At 49.7% G+C, this 22,284-nt stretch overlaps 2 protein-coding genes across 3 annotated transcripts in view; one reads left to right on the forward strand and one right to left on the reverse strand.

Annotated features, from left to right (window-relative positions):
- The window catches only part of MAP3K6 (mitogen-activated protein kinase kinase kinase 6), a 78,033-nt gene extending 69,720 nt beyond the window's left edge, over window positions 1-8,313 (forward strand). For both annotated transcript variants that reach the window (XM_084815758.1, XM_084815757.1), the window contains 5 exons: window positions 1,643-1,901; window positions 2,595-2,704; window positions 4,582-4,691; window positions 6,626-6,702; window positions 8,033-8,313. In XM_084815758.1, coding sequence (XP_084671884.1) covers window positions 1,643-1,901; window positions 2,595-2,704; window positions 4,582-4,691; window positions 6,626-6,702; window positions 8,033-8,117 — 641 coding nt within the window. In that variant the 3' untranslated portion in view covers window positions 8,118-8,313. The remainder of the gene's footprint in view (window positions 1-1,642; window positions 1,902-2,594; window positions 2,705-4,581; window positions 4,692-6,625; window positions 6,703-8,032) is intronic.
- Window positions 7,748-22,284, reverse strand: part of SYTL1 (synaptotagmin like 1) — a 48,310-nt gene continuing 33,773 nt past the window's right edge. Inside the window, exons 7-15 of the mRNA XM_084815759.1 lie at window positions 22,103-22,200; window positions 21,140-21,268; window positions 20,037-20,203; window positions 17,719-17,821; window positions 16,982-17,143; window positions 13,835-13,913; window positions 11,960-12,059; window positions 10,297-10,502; window positions 7,748-9,395 (exon numbers count right to left, since the gene is read on the reverse strand). Of these exons, the coding sequence (XP_084671885.1) occupies window positions 9,256-9,395; window positions 10,297-10,502; window positions 11,960-12,059; window positions 13,835-13,913; window positions 16,982-17,143; window positions 17,719-17,821; window positions 20,037-20,203; window positions 21,140-21,268; window positions 22,103-22,200 (1,184 nt within the window). The 3' untranslated portion in view covers window positions 7,748-9,255. The remainder of the gene's footprint in view (window positions 9,396-10,296; window positions 10,503-11,959; window positions 12,060-13,834; window positions 13,914-16,981; window positions 17,144-17,718; window positions 17,822-20,036; window positions 20,204-21,139; window positions 21,269-22,102; window positions 22,201-22,284) is intronic.

Below are 22,284 nucleotides of genomic sequence, written 5' to 3' on the forward strand. Positions count from 1 at the left end.
GGGAACTCCTAATGACCTGAGAAGTCCCACATACTAATTACTGGCTATTAACGAGGGGTCTGCTGAGGCTAAGCTTTTCCTATAATTATGCGGTCTAGAATGTTGCTGTTGTCCTTGTATGTTTTGCTCAAGGTATTGGTCTTCACCTGGTGGATTGGGATGTAAGGTGGATCACAACAGTAGCATCACCACCTCTATAATTTTGCTGTTGTTGTCGATTAGGTTTTCTTTTCAAAGAGAAACAAAGACAGGGAGAGGGGGTGACCAGGTGCTGAAAAGGACAATTCTCCTATACATTTAATGGTTGAGTAGACAAGGGAATTTTTGGCATGTTCAGCTTCTTGCACCCCTCCAGGGTAATCTGCACTTGTTTGATTTCCCTCTTCTGCATATCTTAAAGGTACTGTTACACTCGTGCACCCCAGTCCTGAGAGGGGAGAACTTTCAGGGGCTCCAGTGCTTAAGCAGACTTCAATTTCCTGAAAGGAGGGCAGTGGAGACTTGTGGTGTTCCTTTTATAAAGGTTTATTTATACTGTGCTCAGGATGAAGGCCCACAACATCACCACACCAAGCCATCCCTGCTCCCTCTCTGCTGCCCAGCGATCTTCAAGACAAAAGCTGCTCTCCTTCTGTCTGAGATCCACCCTTCCCACAATCCATTTCCTCCTACCCCCCCAGGCCTTGTAGAACAAAGGTTACCAATTCAAGATAGCCTTTGGGTAACTTGCCCAAAAGACTGCATTGGGGGAAATCCTCAGTCCCTTTGTACTTAGCAGCACTGAATGGTAAGGTGCCTCTGGAGGCAACATAGCCTGACCCCAAACACATAACAGTACAGAATCTTTATTCCTTCCTCAAGGCCACCCTAGAGCATGTGTGGAGAATCTGTGGCCCTCCAGATGTTGTTAAAATAACCTCCATCGTCTCTGGGGCTCCCATCGTCCCTGGATGCGGCTGATAGGAGTTGGAGTCCATCAATATTTGGAGGGTTGCAGGTTACCTAATTCCGTCCTAGAAACTAAGACAGGAAGATGGGCATGCAGTATTAATAAATAAAATTAAAGTGGGTTCCGTGTTGGATGCTGAAATTAAGTAGGTATGGGTCCGCTTCAGTGGATACATGAGACAGACAGGCAGCAACTCTCTCAGGTCTTGGGTGGAGGCAGGGCCATCATCTAGGGTCGGCATAGTTGAGCCCCTGCTGAGGGACCACACCCTAGCAGGGGGCCCGCTGACAAGAGCCCCTGCAGCCTCCTTGTTCTCCTGCCTCTCGCTGTGGCCGGGACAACGGTGGTGGTGGTGAGAAGGAGCAGTAGATGCCACTGCCTGCTTGCTCATTGCTTCTCTGCCCTGACAAGCAAGCAAGTGGTAGCAATAATGGCAAGGAGCAGCAGCAACTGACCATGCTGGTGAGCAGGTAGAAGAAGAGGGGGCCGTTGAGGATGTCCTGCCCAAGGGCCACCTGAAACCTGCAGCCGGCACTCTGGTCCTTTTGAGTGGAAATGCTGGGAACCGACCCCGGGGGATCTTCTACAGGCCAGAGCATGTGCTGTGCCACTGAGCTGCACCCCCCACACCCTTGTTTGTTGCTCTAGAACTGCCTTGCCCCCCTTGAATCACTCATTCTCTGCCGTTTCCAGAGCTCAAGGTGAAACCGCAGCTTTCGCGGGGGGAAGGCCAGGGACACCTGAGTAGCCCGGAGGAGGACGAGGACGAGGGCCTTTTGACCCAGGAACCGCCGCCTTTGAAAAGCCGGGACAGCACCCTCAAGGGCAGCGCAGACACACCAAGCTCCGGAATTGGCACCAGCTCCAGCAGCTGGCTGGACTCCCAGGCTCCGCCGAAGGGCCGTTTGCCCCTCATGGCCCAGCTGAGCCATTTGCAGGCAGAGACGAGAAGGTGAGCCCCTTCTGGCTTCTCTGGCATGGGGGTGAGGGGACAGAGGGCAGCAGGCCTTTGCCCGCTTGGGGTGAGGAGTGGTTGGCGACTGACTAAGCCAGTTTGGCCCTCATGTCTGAGCCAGCAAGGCCAGCGCAGGCCGGCAGCCCACCAGTCACTCCATGAACCATCCTCGTGCACGCATGAGGGCTGCACGCCACGCGAGCTGGCAGGCCATGGCGCAGAATCGGAGAGCTGCATTTGGCTTGGCGGCTCAAACGTTTAGAGAAACTGGGCTGAACTCTCTCAGAGGAATTTCAGTTTGAATTTTAGCAGGCCCTTGGAAAGGGGGTGGATGGGCATTTTGCTTAATATTCTTTGGGGAGAGGAGTGAGATTGTGCAACAGCTTTTCCGGTGAATCACCATTAGCAGTTGGGTGGCTTCTTTCTTTCTTCCGAACTCTTCTGCCACCTAACAGCAGCAGACCTGGTCTTATGTATGTCCAAAGAACATACATAATGTTCATAATGTTCATACTTAAAGAGAAGAAGCACCTGAAAAATGCTTTAATAAGCCCGAGGCTTTGGGGGAAGATATTTCCTTCCAGAGGAGCCATACGTCCCTGTCTGCATATATATTTCAAAAATCGTACTGATATCTTCTGTGTTTCCAATGGATGTGGGTTCACCCTCTGACCTCCTGTGTTCTGCCAGGCTGCAGTGGAAACTGATGGAGAAGGAGCGTGAATGCCAGAGGCTCCTGCAAGAGGCACTGCAGGCAGTGGAACGGGATGCCTGGATGCTAAGAAGGCCAAAGTCAACAGGTGAGGTCACTGGCAGTGGCAGGATTTGGTTGCAGTTAGCATCAGAGGGTATGCTGCATACTATGCAGTGGCATGCAAGACTATGTCCGCTCTGTGCTAAACAGATCAAAATTAGGCACCCAGCCAATCCAGATCCTGTGCTGAGAAAAACTGGGCTCCATCTACCTGGAAACAGAATGAGAAGAGCTTTCAGGTTATATCCGGATTTTCATGGAATCGCTTTGGTCCATCAGGGGGCACACAAAGCAATAAAAGTGGAGTATAACCTAACCTAAAAACTCGGGTCACAGGTCACATGTCCTGCTTTGGGGTTGGGTGGGTGGAGTAGAACTGAACATCATCAGTCCCATAGGTGCTGCTCAGCAAATGAGAGAGGCTTGTCCCCTGCCCCTGTCCACGCTCCCCTGCTCAGGGAAATTTACTGGAAGCACTGAATTAAGCCCCTGTAGTTTACCCCACACCTCTCTCCTCTCATCCACCGTTGGGACATTGCGAAAGTATTAAAGATACTACATTGTCGTGAATGGGAAAAACAGGCTTTACACTGTGAATGGGTGACGCAGCTACCGCGCTGTTGTGAATGCTTGAAACAGCAGTACTGTGCTCTTCTGAATGGGAAATGCAGGCTACATACTGTGAATGGGGAAAGCGGCTTAGGAGCTGCGTTTAAGGGGAAAAGATGCATTAAAAGGACTTTCTGAAAATGTGCCTTTTCCAGGGGGAAGCTGTGGGGTTGCTGTGGGTTGGCGACAGCATCCTCTGTTGCAAACCACCTTGATATGCCGTCACTCCACACTAAAGCGGCTATGTAGATTGGGCCCTGGATTCTGAAAGCAGTTCCAGTTATGCAGAGTTGCATTTGGGTGTGCTTCATTTGCATAATTCTGGTTTTGCTTCAAGCTCTGACCCATATCCCCTGGAAATCCTCATTCTAACATTGCTGTGGCTTGGGAGATTTCAGCAGACACTGCCCACTCACTTTCAGTCATCGGTTCATTGGAAGGTGCTGTAGACCAGTTTGGACTGTTTGTCCATCTGGCCCAGTATTGTCAACACTGACTTTGTTGTTGTTGTTGTTCAGTCGTTCAGTCGTGTCCGACTCTTCGTGACCCCATGGACCATAGCACGCCAGGCCTTCCTGTCCTGCGCTCTCTCCCGGAGTGTGCTCAAGTTCATATTCATTGCATCGGTGATGCTATCAACACTGACTGGCAGAGGCCTTTTGTGTCACCTGCTACCTGATCCTTTTAAAACTAGATCAGGGCTGGGGTACATGTTGCCCTCCGGATGTTTTTGGACTCCTGTTCCCACTGTTCCTATCAGCCGCTGCAAGCCTGGGCAATGCTGAAGGATGATGGGAGTAGAAGTTCATCAACATCTGGAGGCCCACAGGTTTCCCAGCCCTTCTGTAGAGGCTGGGGACTGAACCTGGGAACTTCTGCATGCAAAAATGTTCTGTCACTGAGCTATGCTTCCTCTCCTAAGATCTATGGACTTTGCAGCCATGAGGGCAGAAAACTTGCTTTTTAAAAAGAGATTTTCAGAAACCTGAATTCTTCTGCATCGAGTAACATATTACGTCTTCGTGCAACACCATACACAGAGAGGCCTCGTTATACAGTAGAAGAGAAGGAGTGGCGGGGGGGGGCAGATTTCTATCCCCCACTCGTGCATCTCCCTCCAATCATGACATGGTGCATTGCTTCTTCAGCCCAGCATTGCATCATCTCAGTCTTTTTTCCTGGGGCGCAAGTTGTCCGCCTTTCAGAACCAAAAGCCGCCTGAAGCAAGGAACCATGGGAGGGTTGTGCTGTGTGCTTTTAGGAAGCGGAAGCTGATCTGCTTTGAACCTCCTTCCTCTTCCTCTGCTTCCTCAGTAGTCTCTACTGCCCTGACTCTTTCCTGGGAGGGAGAGGAAATGGCTGCGGATCCCCTCCTTGCCGAGTGGTTAGAAAAACATGGAGCAGACAAAGCTACAATCGCAATGGTAGGTCACGTTTTGGGGGTGGTGGGAGAAGGGGGTCTAGCATCTCCTCCTGGCTCCAGGTAGCATGGCCCAGCCTCCAGCCATGCGTGCCTGTTTTAAATGGGACTGGCAAGATGGGAAGGAGCCCCACTGCATCAGCCCTTGAGCAGAAGCTGAACTGCACCTTCCTTGCAGGGTCCTTCCTCTTTTCCTCTTTTTAAGAAGAGCAAGTACTCTTGACTAGTCTTCCCCAAATCTGCACCCTCCAGATGAGTTGGACTGCAACACCCATCATCCCCAGCCATCCCATCCCATGGGTGTGCTGGCTGGGGTGGTGGGATTTGTAGTCCCAACACATCTGGAGGGCCCCAGGTTGGGCAAGACTGCTCTCCATCCTTTTCCTGGGGTGGAGCCAAGCCCTGAAATTGTGTGTGTGTGTGGGGAGGGGAGACACAGAGAGACAGAGACAGACACACAGACAGAGACAGACAGACAGAGACAGACAGAAAGACAGAGGGTTGTATCCAGATTTAGATGTACATGAGGGTAGGCCCATTCAAATCAATGGGACTTTAGTCAGTGATGACTCACTTAAATCCCATTTATTTCAGTGGGCCTACTACTCTGGAGTATGACTAAATGTGAACCAACTCACCGTGTGTAACATATATGCAGAAGACTCCCAGCAGGACTTGGAGCCTTCTCTTTCATTTGCTAGGAGGTGGTCCAGAGGAGGGGGCACGTACTTCCCTACCTGAAGTTTCTCCTATAAACAAAGCAGCCTTGTAGAGTCTACAGATTGTACAAACCTGCTGGGGTGTTGTAGTGGCAAAGGAGGGACAGAGAGTTCTGTCCCTCCTCTGGGAGCCTGCTTGGTTTCTGTGCTTGGGTGCGGAGGAAGGGTAAAGCGGTCCATCCCTCCTCTGCCAGCCCACTCACTCACCCACATGAAATCCTTTGTCACCGATGGTGACCAGGCCATGTAATTTAAGTACTAGGCTGATTTTTAGGCAGTGTTTACACTGGCAATTATGTAGCTGCCCTTGTCCAGTCTGCACCAGTTTCTCCATCCCAGCCAGGTATCAAGATTGCTGATACTGGGAACTGTAGACTGTGCATGGGTTGTTCCATCTACATCAGGGGTGCAGAGCCTCAGGCACGGGGACCAAATCTGGCCTCAGGAGATCCCCATCTGGCCACACCCCTTCCCCTAGTCCCACTACCTTTCCACTGACGGTTTGGTAGTTTCTCAGCTTTTGTGCAGTTTTTATGCCTCGCCTAAGGCTCAGTTGGACCGCAGTGGCTTAGTGGTTAAGATGCTGAACTGCAGACTGGAAGGTCGGCAGGTCAGCACTTCAAGACCTGAGTGCCGCGTGACGGAGTGAGCTCCCGTCTTCAGTCCCAGCCCCTGCCAACCTAGCAGTTCAAAAGCAAGAAGTTGCAAGTAGATAAATAGGTACTGCCTCGGCGGGAAAGGTGACAGCGTTCCGTGCACCTCAGTGTTCAGTCATGCCAGCCACATGACCACGGAAGCGTCTTTGGACAGCGCTGGCTCTTCGGCTTAGAAACGGGGATGAGCACCGCACCCTAGAGTCAGACACGACTGGTTGGGGACACCTTCACCTTTTTTTAAGGCTCAGTTACTGGCAGTAAGAGCTTTAAACTAAAATACGTTGGCATTTTTTGTAACTTCAGGCCCACCCACCACTGAAATGTGGTCCCCAAAAGCTCTCTGAAATGGAATTTAGCCCTTGGACTGAAAGATACTTTTGCCTGGATAAAGCTTCCCTCACTTCTGGTTCAGTGCTGTAGCCCCAAACTAGGACTTGCAACTTCACCTGTGGACACGCCCGTCCTTCCAGCCCCACAGGTTCTGTTTCCCCTGTGGGAAGGAGCCTGGCTGCAGCGCCACTCTTTGACCAGCCATAACTAAGGTATCTCCCGCTTCTTCCCAGCTCTCCCACCATGGCTTTACCTTGCGTGACCTGCTGAATTGTGCCACAGCTGATGACCTCCGGTACACCTGCATCAGGTAAGGCCTAGATAGGAGTCAAAAGATGTAGCAGGCCCCATTCTTGCAGCTTCTCCTTGCTGAAATTCCATTTCCTCCACAATTAAAAGGAGATCCCTCCTCCCCCATCCCAATGGACATCTACCTCAGCACTGACTGTGTCTGTTCTGGAGATGAAGATGGGTTAATGACATATTTGTCTAGCAATAGTTATTAGTCATAAAGCTTAATGGAACCTCCAGGGTGGGAAGCAGTCTATCTCTCAATACCAGATGGTGGGTGCTAACCGGAGAGGGACATTGCCTTCCTTCTGAACCTCCCAAAGGCCATTGTTAGAAACCAAATGCTGGGTAGGCGCATAGGAAACTCCATAATACCAAGTCAGACCGTTGGTCTGTCTAGCTCAATATTGTCCAAGTCACCCTTCCCCAACCTGCTGCCCTCCAGATGCTTTGGACTACAACTCTCATCATCCCTGAATATTGGCCATTATGGCAGCCATAGTCCGAAAAAACTAGAGAACACCAGATTCAGGAGTTTTAGTCTATGTTGACTGACAGTGGTTCCCTGGGCCCTGAGGCAGGGTTTTTCCCCTAGCCGGGAGTGCTGGAAGCATCACTTTTGTGAATGCTTCCCTGTGGACAAATCTCTCTGCAAGCAGAAATCTAGCACACCAGGGATAGAACCTTTCTCCCTGAGGGGCTTCTTTTATATGTGCAAGGAGGACCATAGGAAGCTGCCTTATATCAAGTCAGACCATTGGTCTACCTAGCTCAGTATTCTCTCCACTTACTGGCAGCAGCTCTGCAGGGTTTCAAGGCAGGGGTTTTTCCAGCCCTACCTGGAGATGCTGGGGATTGAACCTGGAACTTCGGCATGCAAAGCAGGTGATTTACCACTAAGCTGTGGTCTTTCCTCTTCTGCATCAGGGAGGCATTGATGTGGTCTGATCTAGCGAGGCCATTATATTGGGTCCTCTCCCCCTGCAAATGTTCTCTATGAAGTCCTAATTCTTCCTCACTGCTCTACAGAGCCCTGTCCATTATCACAAAACATCCAAACCTCTGGCAGTATGACACTTTTAAGCAGACAAACTACAATTTATTTCAATCTGTGGAATCTAGCTATAGTCAGCCTAGAATATAGGCCTGGGGTCTGAGCATACCTCCTCCTAGAGGACTGGAACCCAAATGCTACCTCTTAAAAGTAAAAAAAAAACAAAAAACACATTCTGGAAGCCACTACACCCACTACTTGCATAATTATCTTGTAAGTCACATCAGCCAAATGGATGAGAGTTTCACTGTGGCATGCCCAGCGGCTGATGCTTTTCTTTGTCTTTTCTTGGCAGAGGCGGCATGGTGTGCCGCATCTGGAGAGCCATCTTAGAACATCGTGAAACCCTTCACCAACAGTTGCAACACACAGCCAACTGAGAGCAAGACCAAGGGACGCCCTCGATTTGTTTGCAAGGCGGCCGGCTCTGAATTGTGCAGACCCCTTTCTTGCCCAGCAGTGAAAAAGAAGGAAAACGAGTCTTCGTAGGGTTTCAGGCTTGTCCATCCGCACACTGCAGACTTATCTGTCCTCACATTGAGGCAACAAACTGGTGTCCCATCTTTCTTTTGGGTGGGGAAGGTGGGAAAAATCTTCCTTAGCACCTCTGGCAAATAAGGTCTAGAGAAAACCTCATGGCGTCGGTTCTTGTGGAAGTGCCTCTGCCAAAATCTTCAATGCACACACTCTCTTGGATTGAGAAAAAGGAAAACAATTGGTAATTTCCTCCACTGGTCTGAATCTCAAAAGAAAAGGGACAGAAGGATTTGGCATGACCCTGCAAGCATTACAGGGGAGGCTGTTCTGGGATCAGCAGTGGAAAATCGCTGCTGGAGTCTAATCTTAGCTAATGAAGCGTATTCAGGAATGCCAGACACACACAACCACACCAGTGTCTGCCGACCATAACGCACAGCTCTAGGCGTCATTGGTTCAGTAGTGGGAGATGATGGGAAATGTGCCTGCCACGTTAGGGTCCCCTAGCTAAACAGCAGGAGGGAAAGCACGGATGACTTAATAAGGGAACCGTTTGGGTTCCTTTGTGTACCAGCAAGGATGGAGATGTGATGCAGAGGAATGAGGCCATTAATAAAAATAAGTGGCGGAACCTGTATTTGTCAATGTCAATAGTGTGTGAAGACTGGGAAGGCAAGGGGCAAAAGTCAAAAATAATTGTAGCTATACATGGGGCATTCCCACCCCAAAACTATAGTGGCTGATCCAAGTTACCCTTCTCCGAGAGTCTTGCATGCTCTTCTCCCGAACCGTGTGAGGGCAGGCACTTTCCGGTACAGGAGTCAGCAGCAAGTGGGCATGGCTCCTAGCACCAAGTCTTTTATTGTACCCTGTCAGGGCTGGTCCCTTCAAAACCAGTGCTGCTGTCATCATGAGGTTCTGGAGATTCTCGGGATCCTCCGTCCACATCCATCAGGTCCCCCTCCTCTGGAGGCAGATCATCTCTTCCCCATCATCCCACCAAGCACAGGCATTCCACTACAGATTGGCCAAGGTGTGGGATTAGGTCCTAGAGCTCAAATTGGTCCTCAGGGGAAGTCCTGCTTCCACCCACTGCTGAGGGTTCTTGAACACCATCTCCCAGATGTGGCGCTCCTCCTCTGTCGAATCCATCCAGGGGACGGGCAGGCCATAGCTGTTCCCTGCAGGAAAACAGAGCCTCCATTTAGTCCCCAAGTCATCTTGCCTCCAGTGACTGTTAAGACAGCTGCATGTGCCAACTTGTGGCATTCTTAGGACCCTCTCTTGACACCTGCCCTGCTTCCCCCTTCAAACAACTATTTTTGCCCAGCACTCTGATCAGGTGACTGCGTCTAGGAGCTGCCATTTAATTTTCCACAATGCCTCTAATTGAGCAGCAACGATGGGCATTGTGGAAAATTAAAATTGTGGTAGGCCCTGAACCCACACTGGATACTGCCTGGTACTAACTGGAACACTGCTGTTCCCCGTGCTATTTTCCCACTGAAAATCACCCCTCAAAGCTGCTAATTGCAACTTGGGAGCAGGGTGATTTTCAGCAGGGAAATGGTCACATTCCACCTCCAAATGTGGATCGGGGTTCCCCATGGCTAGCTTTTGCTAATGAAAAAGAGAGGTCAGTTATGCAGTTTGGCCCAGAGGCTGTCATCCTAAAACGCACTTCCTAGATTAAAGGCAGGGGAAATTGTAACATCCCCCCCCCCCCGCTCCCCAACTGTTACTGCTTCACACTCCCAGAAAAGGTCAGCCTGTTTCTTTTCTCCTGCAATGACATTTGTCTTTGCAAGAGTGTCCCAACTGTCTGCCCATACACATATTTACTCAGACGTAAATTCTACTTACTCCCAACTATGTGCATGTAGGATTGCAGCCTCCACCATCCCAAGATCCCTGTCTCATTCGGAATAAAGCAAAGCCGTTTGAAGCTTCTTTGATTCCAGTGACCATATATCTGCACATTCCTTTCTATGGCCATGCATTGCTTCTTCTGAATGCGATGCCTGGCAAAAAGACCCCTTAGCAGCCAATCCACCCAACTTGCCCGATGCCTTGGCATCTCACCTGTGCCAAGGCTCAGCCGGATGCCTCCAAGCCACTGCTTGGAGAACTTCTCACGGTCCCAGACGGTGAACTCTGCACATGCCTCAGCCAAGTCTTTGGCCTGGAAGCCGTCATAGACCATGGTGTGGTTGAAGGTGGGGCTGAGGCTCTTCTTCACAATGCGGGTCTTCTGGCGGCTTGTCTTGCTGTCATCAGGGAGGATGTAACTAGAAGGGTAAGTTGGGGGAGAGGGAAGGCTCTGGTTGAGGTAGGTTTATCTTTTGGGAGAATCTGTCTTGAACCGGACAGGAAGGGGAGTCTGGGGAGGGGCCGTGGCTCAGGGGTACAGAACCTGCTTTACACGCATAAGATCCCAGGTTCAATCCCCAGCATTTCCAGGTAGGGCTGGAAAAGCTCCTGCCTGAAACTCTGGAGAGCTGCTGCCAGACAGTGTCAACAATATTGGGCTAGATGGGCCAATGATCTGACTCAGTGTAAGACAGCTTCCTATGTTCCTATAAAGCTCGTCTGCCTTGGGATCTGGAGAGTTTGCTCCTGGCCAATGGCAAATGGAGCTTCCAGCACTAGCTGGCACACCCTCGGCACTTGCAGCGAGCTGAGTTTCCCAGCTTCCTGACGCATTTCATCTTTTAAGAAACCAATGCAACACTAACTAAACTTTGCAGAGATGCTAATTCAGTCAGCTATAGCAGCCCTTTTGTCTTAGTTGACAAAAGACAAGAGTGGAAATTTGGGACTTGGGGTCAGACTACCCATGATGGGAACTCCCAAGGTCTTTTTTTTTATAGAGTGCAGTTGCTGGAGTTTATGTGCGAACTGAACTGGATTGAGACCATGCCATGGGGGGTGGGGGGGATTAGGTTTAACCTTTCTCTACATGTTGCTGAAAAGGCTATTTGTCCCAATAAAGGGGGGGGGGAAACACCTCACATGCATAGCCCTGTGTGCCCATATGTTTTCCCTAATTGGGGCCTGAGCAGAGGGATTTGCAGTCTGAAAATGGCACAGGGACAATGGGTTAACCCACTTTCCCCTGGGTCATGGTCGTGACCTGGGTTGTGGGTTTGCCCTGTTTGTTAAAGAAGAAAATGTCAGGAGTTCCAATCACTCCCACATCAGATCTAGTTTGATTTTCATGCTATAAAAAGGAAGCTCTGTGCAGACAGCAGCAAATGAGCGCTGGTCTACATGTGCAGCAGAGGGAGATGGTGTTCTGAGGCTATAGAATAAACTGCAGCACTTCAGAATGCAGGTGCTGGATTCCAATTTTCAATGTATCTCCTTGTAAACAAAAGGTCAAAAATGAGGACAGAAAGGAGCCTTCTTTGCCTGTTGTGCTGGCTTTCTATAGGCAAGGAGGCATTTTTTTATACCATAGGTGAGCATTCAAAAAAAGGGCAGTCACATCATCTGCAGTCCAAAACGGCGAACATGCACTCATACATAACTTTGGCTGCACCATGATGCCTTTGCTTCGTATTTGAATCACTCCTCCTCCTCCCTTAAACCAGCCTTCCCCAACCTGGTGACCTCCACATGTTTTGGACTACAACTCCCAGCATCCCTTTAGCCATGCTGGCTGGGGCTGCAAAACAAATGGAAGGCACCAGGTTGGGGAAGGCTGCCCTAAGCCTTCGCCGCTGCAAGAGACACTGCCACTCACCACTGCACATAGGAGTCCGCTGTGCTGCCCCGGCGGGGAACAATGTTCTGTGCGTCCTTCACCCAGATGTGAAGCTCTCCAGTGGGAGGAAGCCCCTTCTCTGAAATAAAGCCATGTTAATGGAGGCGACTCCGGAAGCCACAGCATCTACTCCAGCCCAATGTCAGCTGGATTTTAAATGTGGTCCTCCTCATGTCCACCAGTGGCCAGATCCAGCGGGTTTAAGACAAAGCAACACTCACTGACGTTGGCTCTAAACCAACCTTTCCCAGCATGGTGCCTTCCAGACGTTTTGGATTACAACTCCCATCATCCCAGACTACATGCTCTGGAGGCTGGGGCTGATGGGAGTTGAAGTCCAAAAATCAGGAGGGCACCCCGTTGCAGACGGCTGACCTGAGCCAATTCAAGCCCTAAATGGTTTGGGAGCGGGGTACTTGAAAAGCCACCTGCACCTATATGAACCTGTCCAGCAGCCTTCAGGTGTCCATGGCTGGTCTCTGGGCTACCAACAAGATGGCCTTTCCTGGGGTTGCATACTGATGGTGGAACTCCCTCCTGGGAGAGATCTGCTTGACCTTTTAGGTGCCAGGTGTCCTGTTTACTTTGGCTTTTGGCAGGACAACTGATGGGTTGAGGTGGTCTGTCTGCTGCTGGCTATCTAACCACTGCTGAATCTGAAGTCCCTCTGTTCCCAAGAGACCCCAGGATTGATCACCTACCTACGCTACCCTGGAGTTGGCACAGATCATTTCCTCTCCACTGAAACCCGTGGGGGATTTTGGAGGTGGGGAAGAACCACAGGAGAACCCTCTGGGGAAGAACCGCCCCCTTAGCCGCTGCTCTGACCAGCTCCCCACCCCGGGACTGCTCCGCTTGTTACTTGCATTCTATTTTCTGTGGTTTTATACTGCTGTACAACCTCCTGCCCCCAAAGATCTATATGGCCCTCTTAACACGATATTTCTGGCTCTCTAGCAGGGGAGGGCAAACTCCGGCCCCTGGAGGCTGCCCATCTGATCCACAGAGCCTTCCTGGGTTCTTCCCTGCAGGACTGGCTTGCAGTGCCTTCCGCATTGGGGAAGCCAAGTCAAATCAAGCCAAATTCTACTGAATTAGTCTTCAGACCGTCGCAAACTGGGGAAGTCCTCATGCAGGTGAAGCATCAGGGTAAGGGGCGGCAGCTGGAGGAGCTCTCCTCAGCAGCTGACTCAGCCACGGTGGCTTTGCCTGCCCCACATCCTATTCCAAGTGGGAAAAACGGTGGGGGAAGCAAAGCAGCTTTGCTGTGTGAGTGGGCTTCCTCCAGTGGGAGAGAGCCCATCTGCAACTAAGCTGGTTCCTGTCAGACACACTGGGAGGACCTTCCTCCAGGTGCACCTACCCGGGACCAAATGACGCCAGGGAGAGCAGCCACGCACCTCTGATGGCAAGGGGTGTGGCCACACATGCTTCCGATGTCATGTCATTATGCCCATGGATAGGGGCGCATGTTGGAGATGAGGAGTTATGTGCCCAAGACACTGATAAGATCTGAACTAGCAGCAACTGACTCAGGCTGGGTGAAGAGGTCATTAGCCCCCCCCACAATTTGGGTTGCCCTTCCCTGCTATAAAGGGTACCATGAAGTTAAGGTGCACCCCAACAAATCCCCCCTCCCCCCCAAAAACACAGGTCTTACATTTTGGAAGACCAGTTTTGCTCATGTTGATTGCTACATCTGGGGGCATTGAGGTTCCCCCCCTCCAAATGGAATTGGCTAATAGTTGCCTTGAGGGGTTTTGAAGCATGCATTTAAATCCCCCACCCCGCCCCAATCCAGAAATGGCAGATGGCAGGGAGGAGCCTGAAAGGAACCCTAGCCTGGAGCCTCACCTTCTGAGCTAGCTGGGATGAACTTCAGGGCCAGATTGAGTTTGCCATGGCTGGAGAGAGAATCAGGAGTGACCGGAGTCTGAGAAAGGAGGAAGGGAAACAGGTCACAAGGGAGAACTGCACGAGCGCAGCCATAAACAGAACGGCAGGACTACATTGCTCCAGGTCTGGCTGCAGGTTTGAGGGGGCCCTGAGAAGATTGCCCTCTGATGGTCCCCTCCTTCATCAGTGGGCTCTGGTGGATGTACCGGGTGGCAATGGTTGGTGGAAACAAAGCACTGCTCCAAGCTGTGGCAGGTGGCTGGGTCTAGCTGCCACTTTAATTTCCCACAATATCCCAAGTGTTGCAGTGCATTGTGGGAAATTCAAATGATGGTTAGACCCTGATGGCCAGTGCTGGTGGGAATGCCAGGCCACTGTCCCCTCCCCACTACCCAGCATCTGCTGCCTGAGGTGGCTGCCTCACTCTGCCTAATGGTCAGGCTGGCCCTGCAAGTGCAGATCTCTTCCCCCAGCCAAGACCTCTTCTGGGCAATGTTCCATAAGAAAGTGTTGAAACGCTAAAGAGGAAGCAGTGCATGGGGGGGAAAAGTGCAACAGTTTGTGCAACATTCCTCCAGTGTCAATTGCACCACCTGTACTGACACAGCAATTCTTTCAGGCTATGGTGGAACAGCACGTAAAGGTCAACTGCCCTGAATCCAGGCCCCCACAAAGCACCCTTGGGAGAAATGCCCTTAGGGCACCCTTTGTGTCGTGGGGATCTTTAGTGGGAAAAGGAGGCGGCATGCTCCCTGCCAAGTTGCCTCTCTGCTTCCTAGACCTTTCTGCCTATGTGCTTTACAGGTGAACAGGCCACAAACAGACTATTTATGATTATATTTGGGCACTAGGAACAGGCAATTTGTCCCCAGCTGGAGTGCTCCAGTCTGGAATATAGCCACATGTCCGAAGTACCCAGGGCTGGAGGAAGAACCCTGCATCCTCTGCTAGTAGCAAAGGATCTGAGTGCCCTACAAGGGCTGGTGCAGGCTGTGGGAATCAGGCCCACCTGCCTGCTTTCAGGTCCATTTGTTTACCTTCGTGGTGGGCATGTGGAAGCCACCCACCGTTTAATAATTTCCTAGAATGCCCTGTGGGAGCAATGCATCCACCCACTGCCAGTAAGCCTTTGGGGGGTGGGCAGGGAGGGAGGCATAAGATGGAACTTTGCTGGCCCCGCAAGTGCCTCCTGGATAGTAGGTTGGAACCAGATTAAGGGCGCAATCCTATGCATGTTTAGACAAAGAAAAGGATGTCTTTTTTCTCTGTCTAAACATGCATGGGATTGCGCCCTACGCCATTCTTACAGTAGACCCACTAAAACCAATGGGACTTAAAATTAGCTGTGACTAACCTACCCCACTGATTTCAATGGGTCTACTCTAAGCAGGGCTAAGTCTGGATCCAACGCAATATCCGATAAGTGACACAAATCCCCACCCACACCTTTGCCTCCCTTAACATTTTATTCATGTATTTATACACACACAGCCAATAGCAGCAAGCATGTTAAGGAGCTGCCCCATCCTGCAGCGCACCAGTCCAACATCTAGCCCAGTTGTTGTGTGTACTATGATTGGCAGCTGCCCCTGCGGTCTCAAGCAGAGGTCTTTGCTGGTTCTGCTACCCATGTTTGAGGCCTAGGACAGCATTTTTTGTGCTCTTCCTGTGCTCCAGCTGGATTGCAGCAAACCAACAGCCCTGACTATTTTGCAATCTTGAAACAATGACCTTGTGAAAGAAGCAACAGTTGTACTGTCTTGGTTTTGCGGGGGATTGAACCTGGGCCTTTCAGCATGCAAAGCAAGGACTCTTACCCCTGAGCCACAGCCCCTCCCTAACAACTGAGAGGCAGTGACATTAGAACCTGGCTGAGCTCTCCCACTCCAGAGATCAGCACTTTGGCCATAAGCCTACAGGAGGTGAACTCCTATCCCAGCATTATATGCAACCTGGGTGAAACTGAAGGTGGGAAGAGAAGACTTTTGGGCAGCCATGTTTCTAACACTAGTTGCGAAACAAAGGATGGATGGATGGATGGATTTATTTATTTATTTTATATTATATTCTTAATCGCCCATCTGGCTGGTCACCCGGCCACTCTGGGCAATGTACAATAACACAAACAGTTTAAAAACAATAAAATTTCACATTAAAACATAATTTTCTAAAATTTCCCTAACCCACCCCAAATGCCTGTCTGAAGAACCAAGTTTTCAATGCATGGCGGAAGCTCATTAAAGAGGGGGCATGGCAGAGTTCCCTAGGGAGGGAGTTCTACAGAGTGGGGGCCACCACAGAGAAGGCCCTCTCCTTCGTCCTCACCAGCCTAGCTGTCCTGGCTGATGGGACACAGAGAAGGCCATCCGAGGCTGATCTTGTTGAGCGGCCTGTCTGGTGTTGCTGGTGGCGCTCCTTAAGATAGGCTGGACCGGAACCATATAGGGTTTTAAAGGTCAAAACCAACACCTTGAATTTGGCCCTAAAAACAACTGGTAGCCAGTGCAACTCCTTCAGTGTGATGTGATCACACCGGTGGCTGCCTTTAATCAGGATCTAGTACTCATCAAGGTTGTAAACCTGTGCCTGGGCTGTTCCACTTAAGGCCTCAGCCAGCAGCTCACAGAATCAACCACTCCTCCATATCAAACCACTTCCCTGTGTAGGGAAGACTAAGACGTCAAGGAGGAGGCTAGAATCGGTTTCTCTGACATCTAGTTTTCTTTGTGGAGGAACATTTCATCATACAAATGCCCACCTGCAGTCTGAAGCGGTACAGCCCTGACACAGACTTGTCATCTCAGGGAGAATTAGGTGTTGAACACAGTCACTCCCCACCAGACATGCAAGGAAAGCTCCCCCTCTGATGCTAGGGAACTCTTTCTCCCATTATGCGCAGTCCGGATGCTCCAGTCATGAGACTAATTCCATTATAAACAGTACACATATAAACATCTGTCCCCCATCACCTGGGAAAGCCCCTCTGCTGGGGGATGCAGTGAAGGATGTCATTCCTCCCAGGGAGAGAAAGTGAGAGGGAATGGGACAAAAACAAAGGAGAGTGGAAGGGAAAACAAGATAGATTTGTAAGCAAAGGATACTCACCCTGGGCAGGAGGTTGAACCATTGCGGACCTGTGTTGCTCCAGTCCCAGGCATTCAACGCAACTTCCACCTCTCCCATGAAAAGGTTTCGGCTCAGGGCATCATGATGCCAGACGGACAGGTTCAGGAGCCGGCCCTGGAGCTCAGCCCTCTCAATCTTGTACTGCAGACCAGGAATGGTGGAGAGAAGGGGAGGACAAGCAAAAATTCAGAACATGCCGATGGTCCAGTGTGCGTGCAGCACAACGGATCTCAATGTCTGGCAGCCCCACTGGATTACTTCACTCTTACTATCAAACTTCAGGGAGCTGCCTTCGAGGAAACGGTGGAATTTCCTCCCAAGAGCGATCCACCAGGCTCTGTCTCTCCCAGTCTTTAGACGATTAATAAAGACTTCTTTACATGGTTATTTCAGTTGGATTTGGCAGGGCCAAAGATACAAAAAATACCAGGACATTCTAGCTTAAAATTCTTACTGCCAGTAGCTAACTTTAGGAGAAGCATTTCAGCTTTTTAGAATAGGGAAAAACCTCCATAAAAGCTGGGAAACAACGAAATGATGAGTAGTTGGGAGGAAGGGGCCATGGCTAGAGGAATGGGGCATGGCCATCTGGGGAATCCCAGAAGGCCAGATTGAGCTCCCAAGCCTGAGGATGCCCACCCCTGCACATCCTTCTTAAAAGTGTGACGCTTTCGCACCAGCAGGTCCTATGGCCCAAGTAGCTTCTCCCTCCTCACCTTAAGGGTCTCGTTGAAGATGGGGTCAAGGGTCCTCTTCTTGACAGCGGTTTTCCTCTTGCTGTGATTGGATTTGTCAGGAAGGAGGTACGTTTTGACATACCTGTGAGTGAGAGGGAGGCAACACAGCAGCAATGCAGAGATGCCACAGTTCTTTTCAGTTCGCTAGGATCACAGTTGTGGGTCACAACTCACAACTGGGGTGAGATCTTCCCTAAAGTGAGCCACCCTAAAATTGCTACTATCACTTTCTGGTAAGCAAAGGAGAAAGAGAAGGGAGGAGGAGGTGAAAAACGGCAGAAAGAAGGAGAGCAAGATTAAGAGAGAGGTGGAGACAAACCATGAAAATAAAAGCATGAAAATTCAAGGAAGACAGATCTAATAGGAAATAGAACAGGGATGTTAAGAACCTAAGAACATAAGAAGAACCCTACTGGATCAGACCAAAGGTCCATCTAGTCCAGCATTCTGTTCACACAGTGGCCAACCAGGCATCGACCGGGAACCCACAAGCAGGGCCCAAGTGCAACAGCACTCTCCTGCCCATGTACCCCAGCAACTGGTGTACATAGGCATACCGCCTCTGGTACTGGAGGTAGCACATAGCCCTCAAGCCTAGTAGCCATTGATAGCCTTCTCTTCCAGGAATTTGTCTAACCCTCTTTTAAAGCCATCCAAGTTGGTGGCCATCACTACAGAGTGGTCCGGGGAAAGAGGTGGGAGCATGACCAACTGGGGAACACCAGAAGGCAGGACTGGGACTCCAGGAGGGCAGGATTTGGCCCCAAGCCTAAGGTTCTGCACCCCTGATATAGAAACTAAATACTAATGGTGGCTCCTTTGTTACAAGTGTCTCTGGAAAGGATGAAGACCATGGTTGGACCACACACATTTCGCAGGATCCATGTCACCAGGATCAAGCCATGCCACTAAGTCCCTACACTGCCTCTCCAGTGCCTTTCAACACTCAAGCTCCTAGTCCTTACACTTAAGAGCTCTCTTCCCTAACTATATTTCTTGTCTTGACCGCCCCACCCTGCCCCTGCTCTTATCTCCACTTTTTCGATTGCATACATGGTAAAGGAGAAAGGCCATAGCTCAGTGGTAGAGCACCTGCTTTGCAATCAAAGGTCCCGGGTTCAATCCCTGGCACCTCCAGCTAGGGTTGGGAAAGACCCCTGTCTGAAAAGCAGGACAGCTGCTGCCAGTCTGTATAGACAATACAGAGCTGGATAGACCAAGGGTCAATTAGTTAAGGCAGTCAGCTTCCTATTTTCTTTTGCTATTGGACCCTTTGCTCCATTCTTATTTATTCATTGGATAAATGTATATCCTACCTTTTAATTAATTTATTAATTAACTAATCAATTAATGTAGTACATTTCTATATCACACCATAGCCAAAGTTCTCTAGGCAGTTCCTTCCAGGTAGATCTTTGAGTCTTCTGTGCCTTGGATTTGGAACAACCTATTCACCTTTAGCCATGAAATTACCTCCCTTTAGTTAGGAAAATTTAAATTAAATGTATCAGAATCCCTGTCTTTACATTTTTGCTGTTGTGTGTGTGGGTATTAGAAATTACTCTAAGCATACCTTTGGGTGCCACAATACACTGGCAGAGAAAGTTTTTCTGCCCAATACCTGAAAGAGTCCTTTGCCAGATTAGACAATACTTCAGTGAAATCAATCAATGGACCTGACTGAATATGAAATAACCCTTTTATAGCATACAAGTGGGAACTGCAATGAAGTGTTGCAGTGTATCCTTACCTCTAAGATAAATGCTCCTGTTCAAAGTTCTAGCCAGACATGCCCTTCCCAAGGATACTATAAGCTATGAGGGATTCAGGCAGACCATTTTTATCCTCACCCCACCAATTTCTTTTTTTTTCTTTTCCAGTGGACACTCCACAACCCATGGCACCTGCAAGCCATTGAATATACTCAGAAGTCACTGGGATTTGGGGGTTCGAGGGGTTGTCCCCTTCGGGGGGTTTTAATGTGTACTTCTGCAAACCTCAGGATTTCTCTGAGCATGCCAATACCTCTCTCTTGTCTGTCAGTGGCCCAATTCGGCTCCATTTTTGTCAGCACTCGCCACCTGAGTTCGAGGGAGTTAGAGGGAGGGATATCCTCACACAGGGTTGTACTGTAGCAATACTCGCAGTGGACAGAATTCTCTTGAAAGTCCTTGGAAGGATTTCTGTTTTCCCTAAACAGCCACCCACCCATGACATTCTTCCATTTGGCTGGATCAAGAGAGTGGCACAGAAGCTAACAGAGGACAACTAAGAGCAAGCCCCAACCCCAAACATACGGATCCGACCGCTGCTTCTTGGCTTCAGCAAGGTCTCGGCACTGGATGACTTGAACATGCAGCTCCTTCCTCGTGGAGTCGTACTGCAGGGAGAACTGAATGCAGCCACGGACCTCCACATTCCCAATATCATTGTCGCTGAATATGCTCATCATGCTGCCACTAATCTGAAACAAAGCAGGAAGGTCAAAAGAGGAAGAGACAGGATCTGAACACAGGGCAATAATGCAGGAAAGGAAACTAGGGGGCCCAGGGGGAGAAGGCGAGTTTGTGGTGGAGCCAAGGTTCTTCAAGTCTCTCCATAATGAGCCTATACAAGGAAATATGAAAGAAACAAACCAAGAACTACTCAGTATCCACAAATGTACTCAGTACAAAACAAATCATGCTCTTTATTGCAACCTTTTTCTTTGGCACTCGATAAAATGTGAAACCTCGATGAGAAGACAGGGGAAATGCAAACCTAACTTTTGAAAAAGGAGAGCGTGACAACTGAGGGGCCTGTGGAATCAAACCATTACAGCACAGTCCGAGTGGCAATCCCTTGGGGATCTCAGAAATAAAATATTTTCTACTCGTGGATCAGATGACTGCCCCAGGGCAGATCACAAGATTTTAGAACCCACGTGCCATTTGTACACCTCTCTTTTCTTTGTACAATTTCGTTCCCTTTTCTCCCCATCTTCCCTGTTGCCATTTTTGCTGTCTTTGCTTGTGCCTCCAGTAGAGGTGGTCCTCATGGAGGCCCAGCTCTCAATTTTGAGACACTGGATTGTTCTAGTGGGGTGGGAGTAATGATCCAAGGATGAGAGAGGCAGGGCAGGAAAGATGATGAACAGGGATATCAAGGGAAGATAACGTTCTGCTCCATTCATTTCCTGCTCAGTTCAGCAGGGGTGGGGAACTTGTGGTCTTCCAGATATTTTGGCCTACAACTCCCATCATCCCTCAGCACTGGCTATGCTGGCTAGGGCTGATGGGAGTTGTAGGCCAAAATATCTGGAGGGCCACACGCTCCCCAATCTCTGTGCTGAAGGCTGTTCCAGCCACCAAGCTGCTGCCAATTCCCCACACACACACACACACCTCTCTGCGTCACATACCGTGGATGAGCTTAGACTGGAGAATGAGGAGCTCATGCTCAGCAATTTATTCCGGGGGCTCATTGCATTGTTCTTCGGAGGTGATGAACCCAACGCTCCCCTCTGGCCATTTTCAAGACTCCCATTACTCTAAGAATAAAAAACAAGTGGGGTGGGAGGAAGGACCTTATTCTCACAGCCCTTCTACAGCAAGGCACCTGTGAATTTGAGTGAACCTTGCGGACTTCTAGCTGCAGGATGTCACGCGCTAAGATACCAATGCTGGATCCTGCATGCTACAGGAATGAACAAAAAGCTGTAGGTCTGTAGAGGAGTCCAAAAAGTGTGACTGCACCAAGAGCTGGTAGTTGACATTCAGACAACAACAACTGCCCCCCCGCCCCCCATGGTGCCCATGGCTGGAAGTCATTTTATTTATTAATTACATTTATATCCTGCCTTTCTGCCAAACATGGCACTCAAGGCAGCTAACAGAGCTTAAAAATAGAAAAACGAATCAATTAAAAACAGTTAAAGATGCAACAATAACAGAAACAGCCAAAACAATAAAAGAAATAGACAGCACCCAACCAGTTAAAACTACCTTCAGCAGCAGACCAGCTTACATGCCATAACAGACATGCAAATTTGGGGGCCAGGAAGCCAATACATTATTTATTCAGAACTACGAGATCCAAAGGACTCATGGTTGGAAACATTTTCTGTCATCCACCCTCAAAAACAACCCCCTGCGCACGCTCACTCTCATTCCCATTTTTCAGAATGTGAAATGAGGCAGAGAACTGGCCATTTGGTTTGTTTAGGGCAGAGCAGGATTCTTATCCCAGCATCCCTAGTCCCTTTCACCAGAACACACCAGCTTTTCACTTGGGCTTGGGTTTCTTCAGGCCTGGACTTAGTTTGGACAGTGGTCAAGTGGGCAGCTGGTATTAGGTTACTTAGCAACACCCTCAGCCTTCATACCTGCAACGTGCCTGTGATGGCTGGTACAGTATTGGTCCGCTGTTCCTCTTCTTCCTCCCCAGTGTCTGAACTCAGGCTACTAAATGAGTCGCTTCTCTCTGAGGGGGAAAATAATGATTTGGTGAGGCCCAGAACTTGGAAATTCAGCAAGTCTGAAATCTAACATTAAGTAATGTTACGTA

This window comes from Heloderma suspectum, chromosome 10, assembly GCF_057233095.1.
Source record: "Heloderma suspectum isolate Gila_16-S chromosome 10, 16-S_ref, whole genome shotgun sequence".
In the NCBI taxonomy this organism is placed as follows: Eukaryota; Metazoa; Chordata; class Lepidosauria; order Squamata; family Helodermatidae; genus Heloderma; species Heloderma suspectum.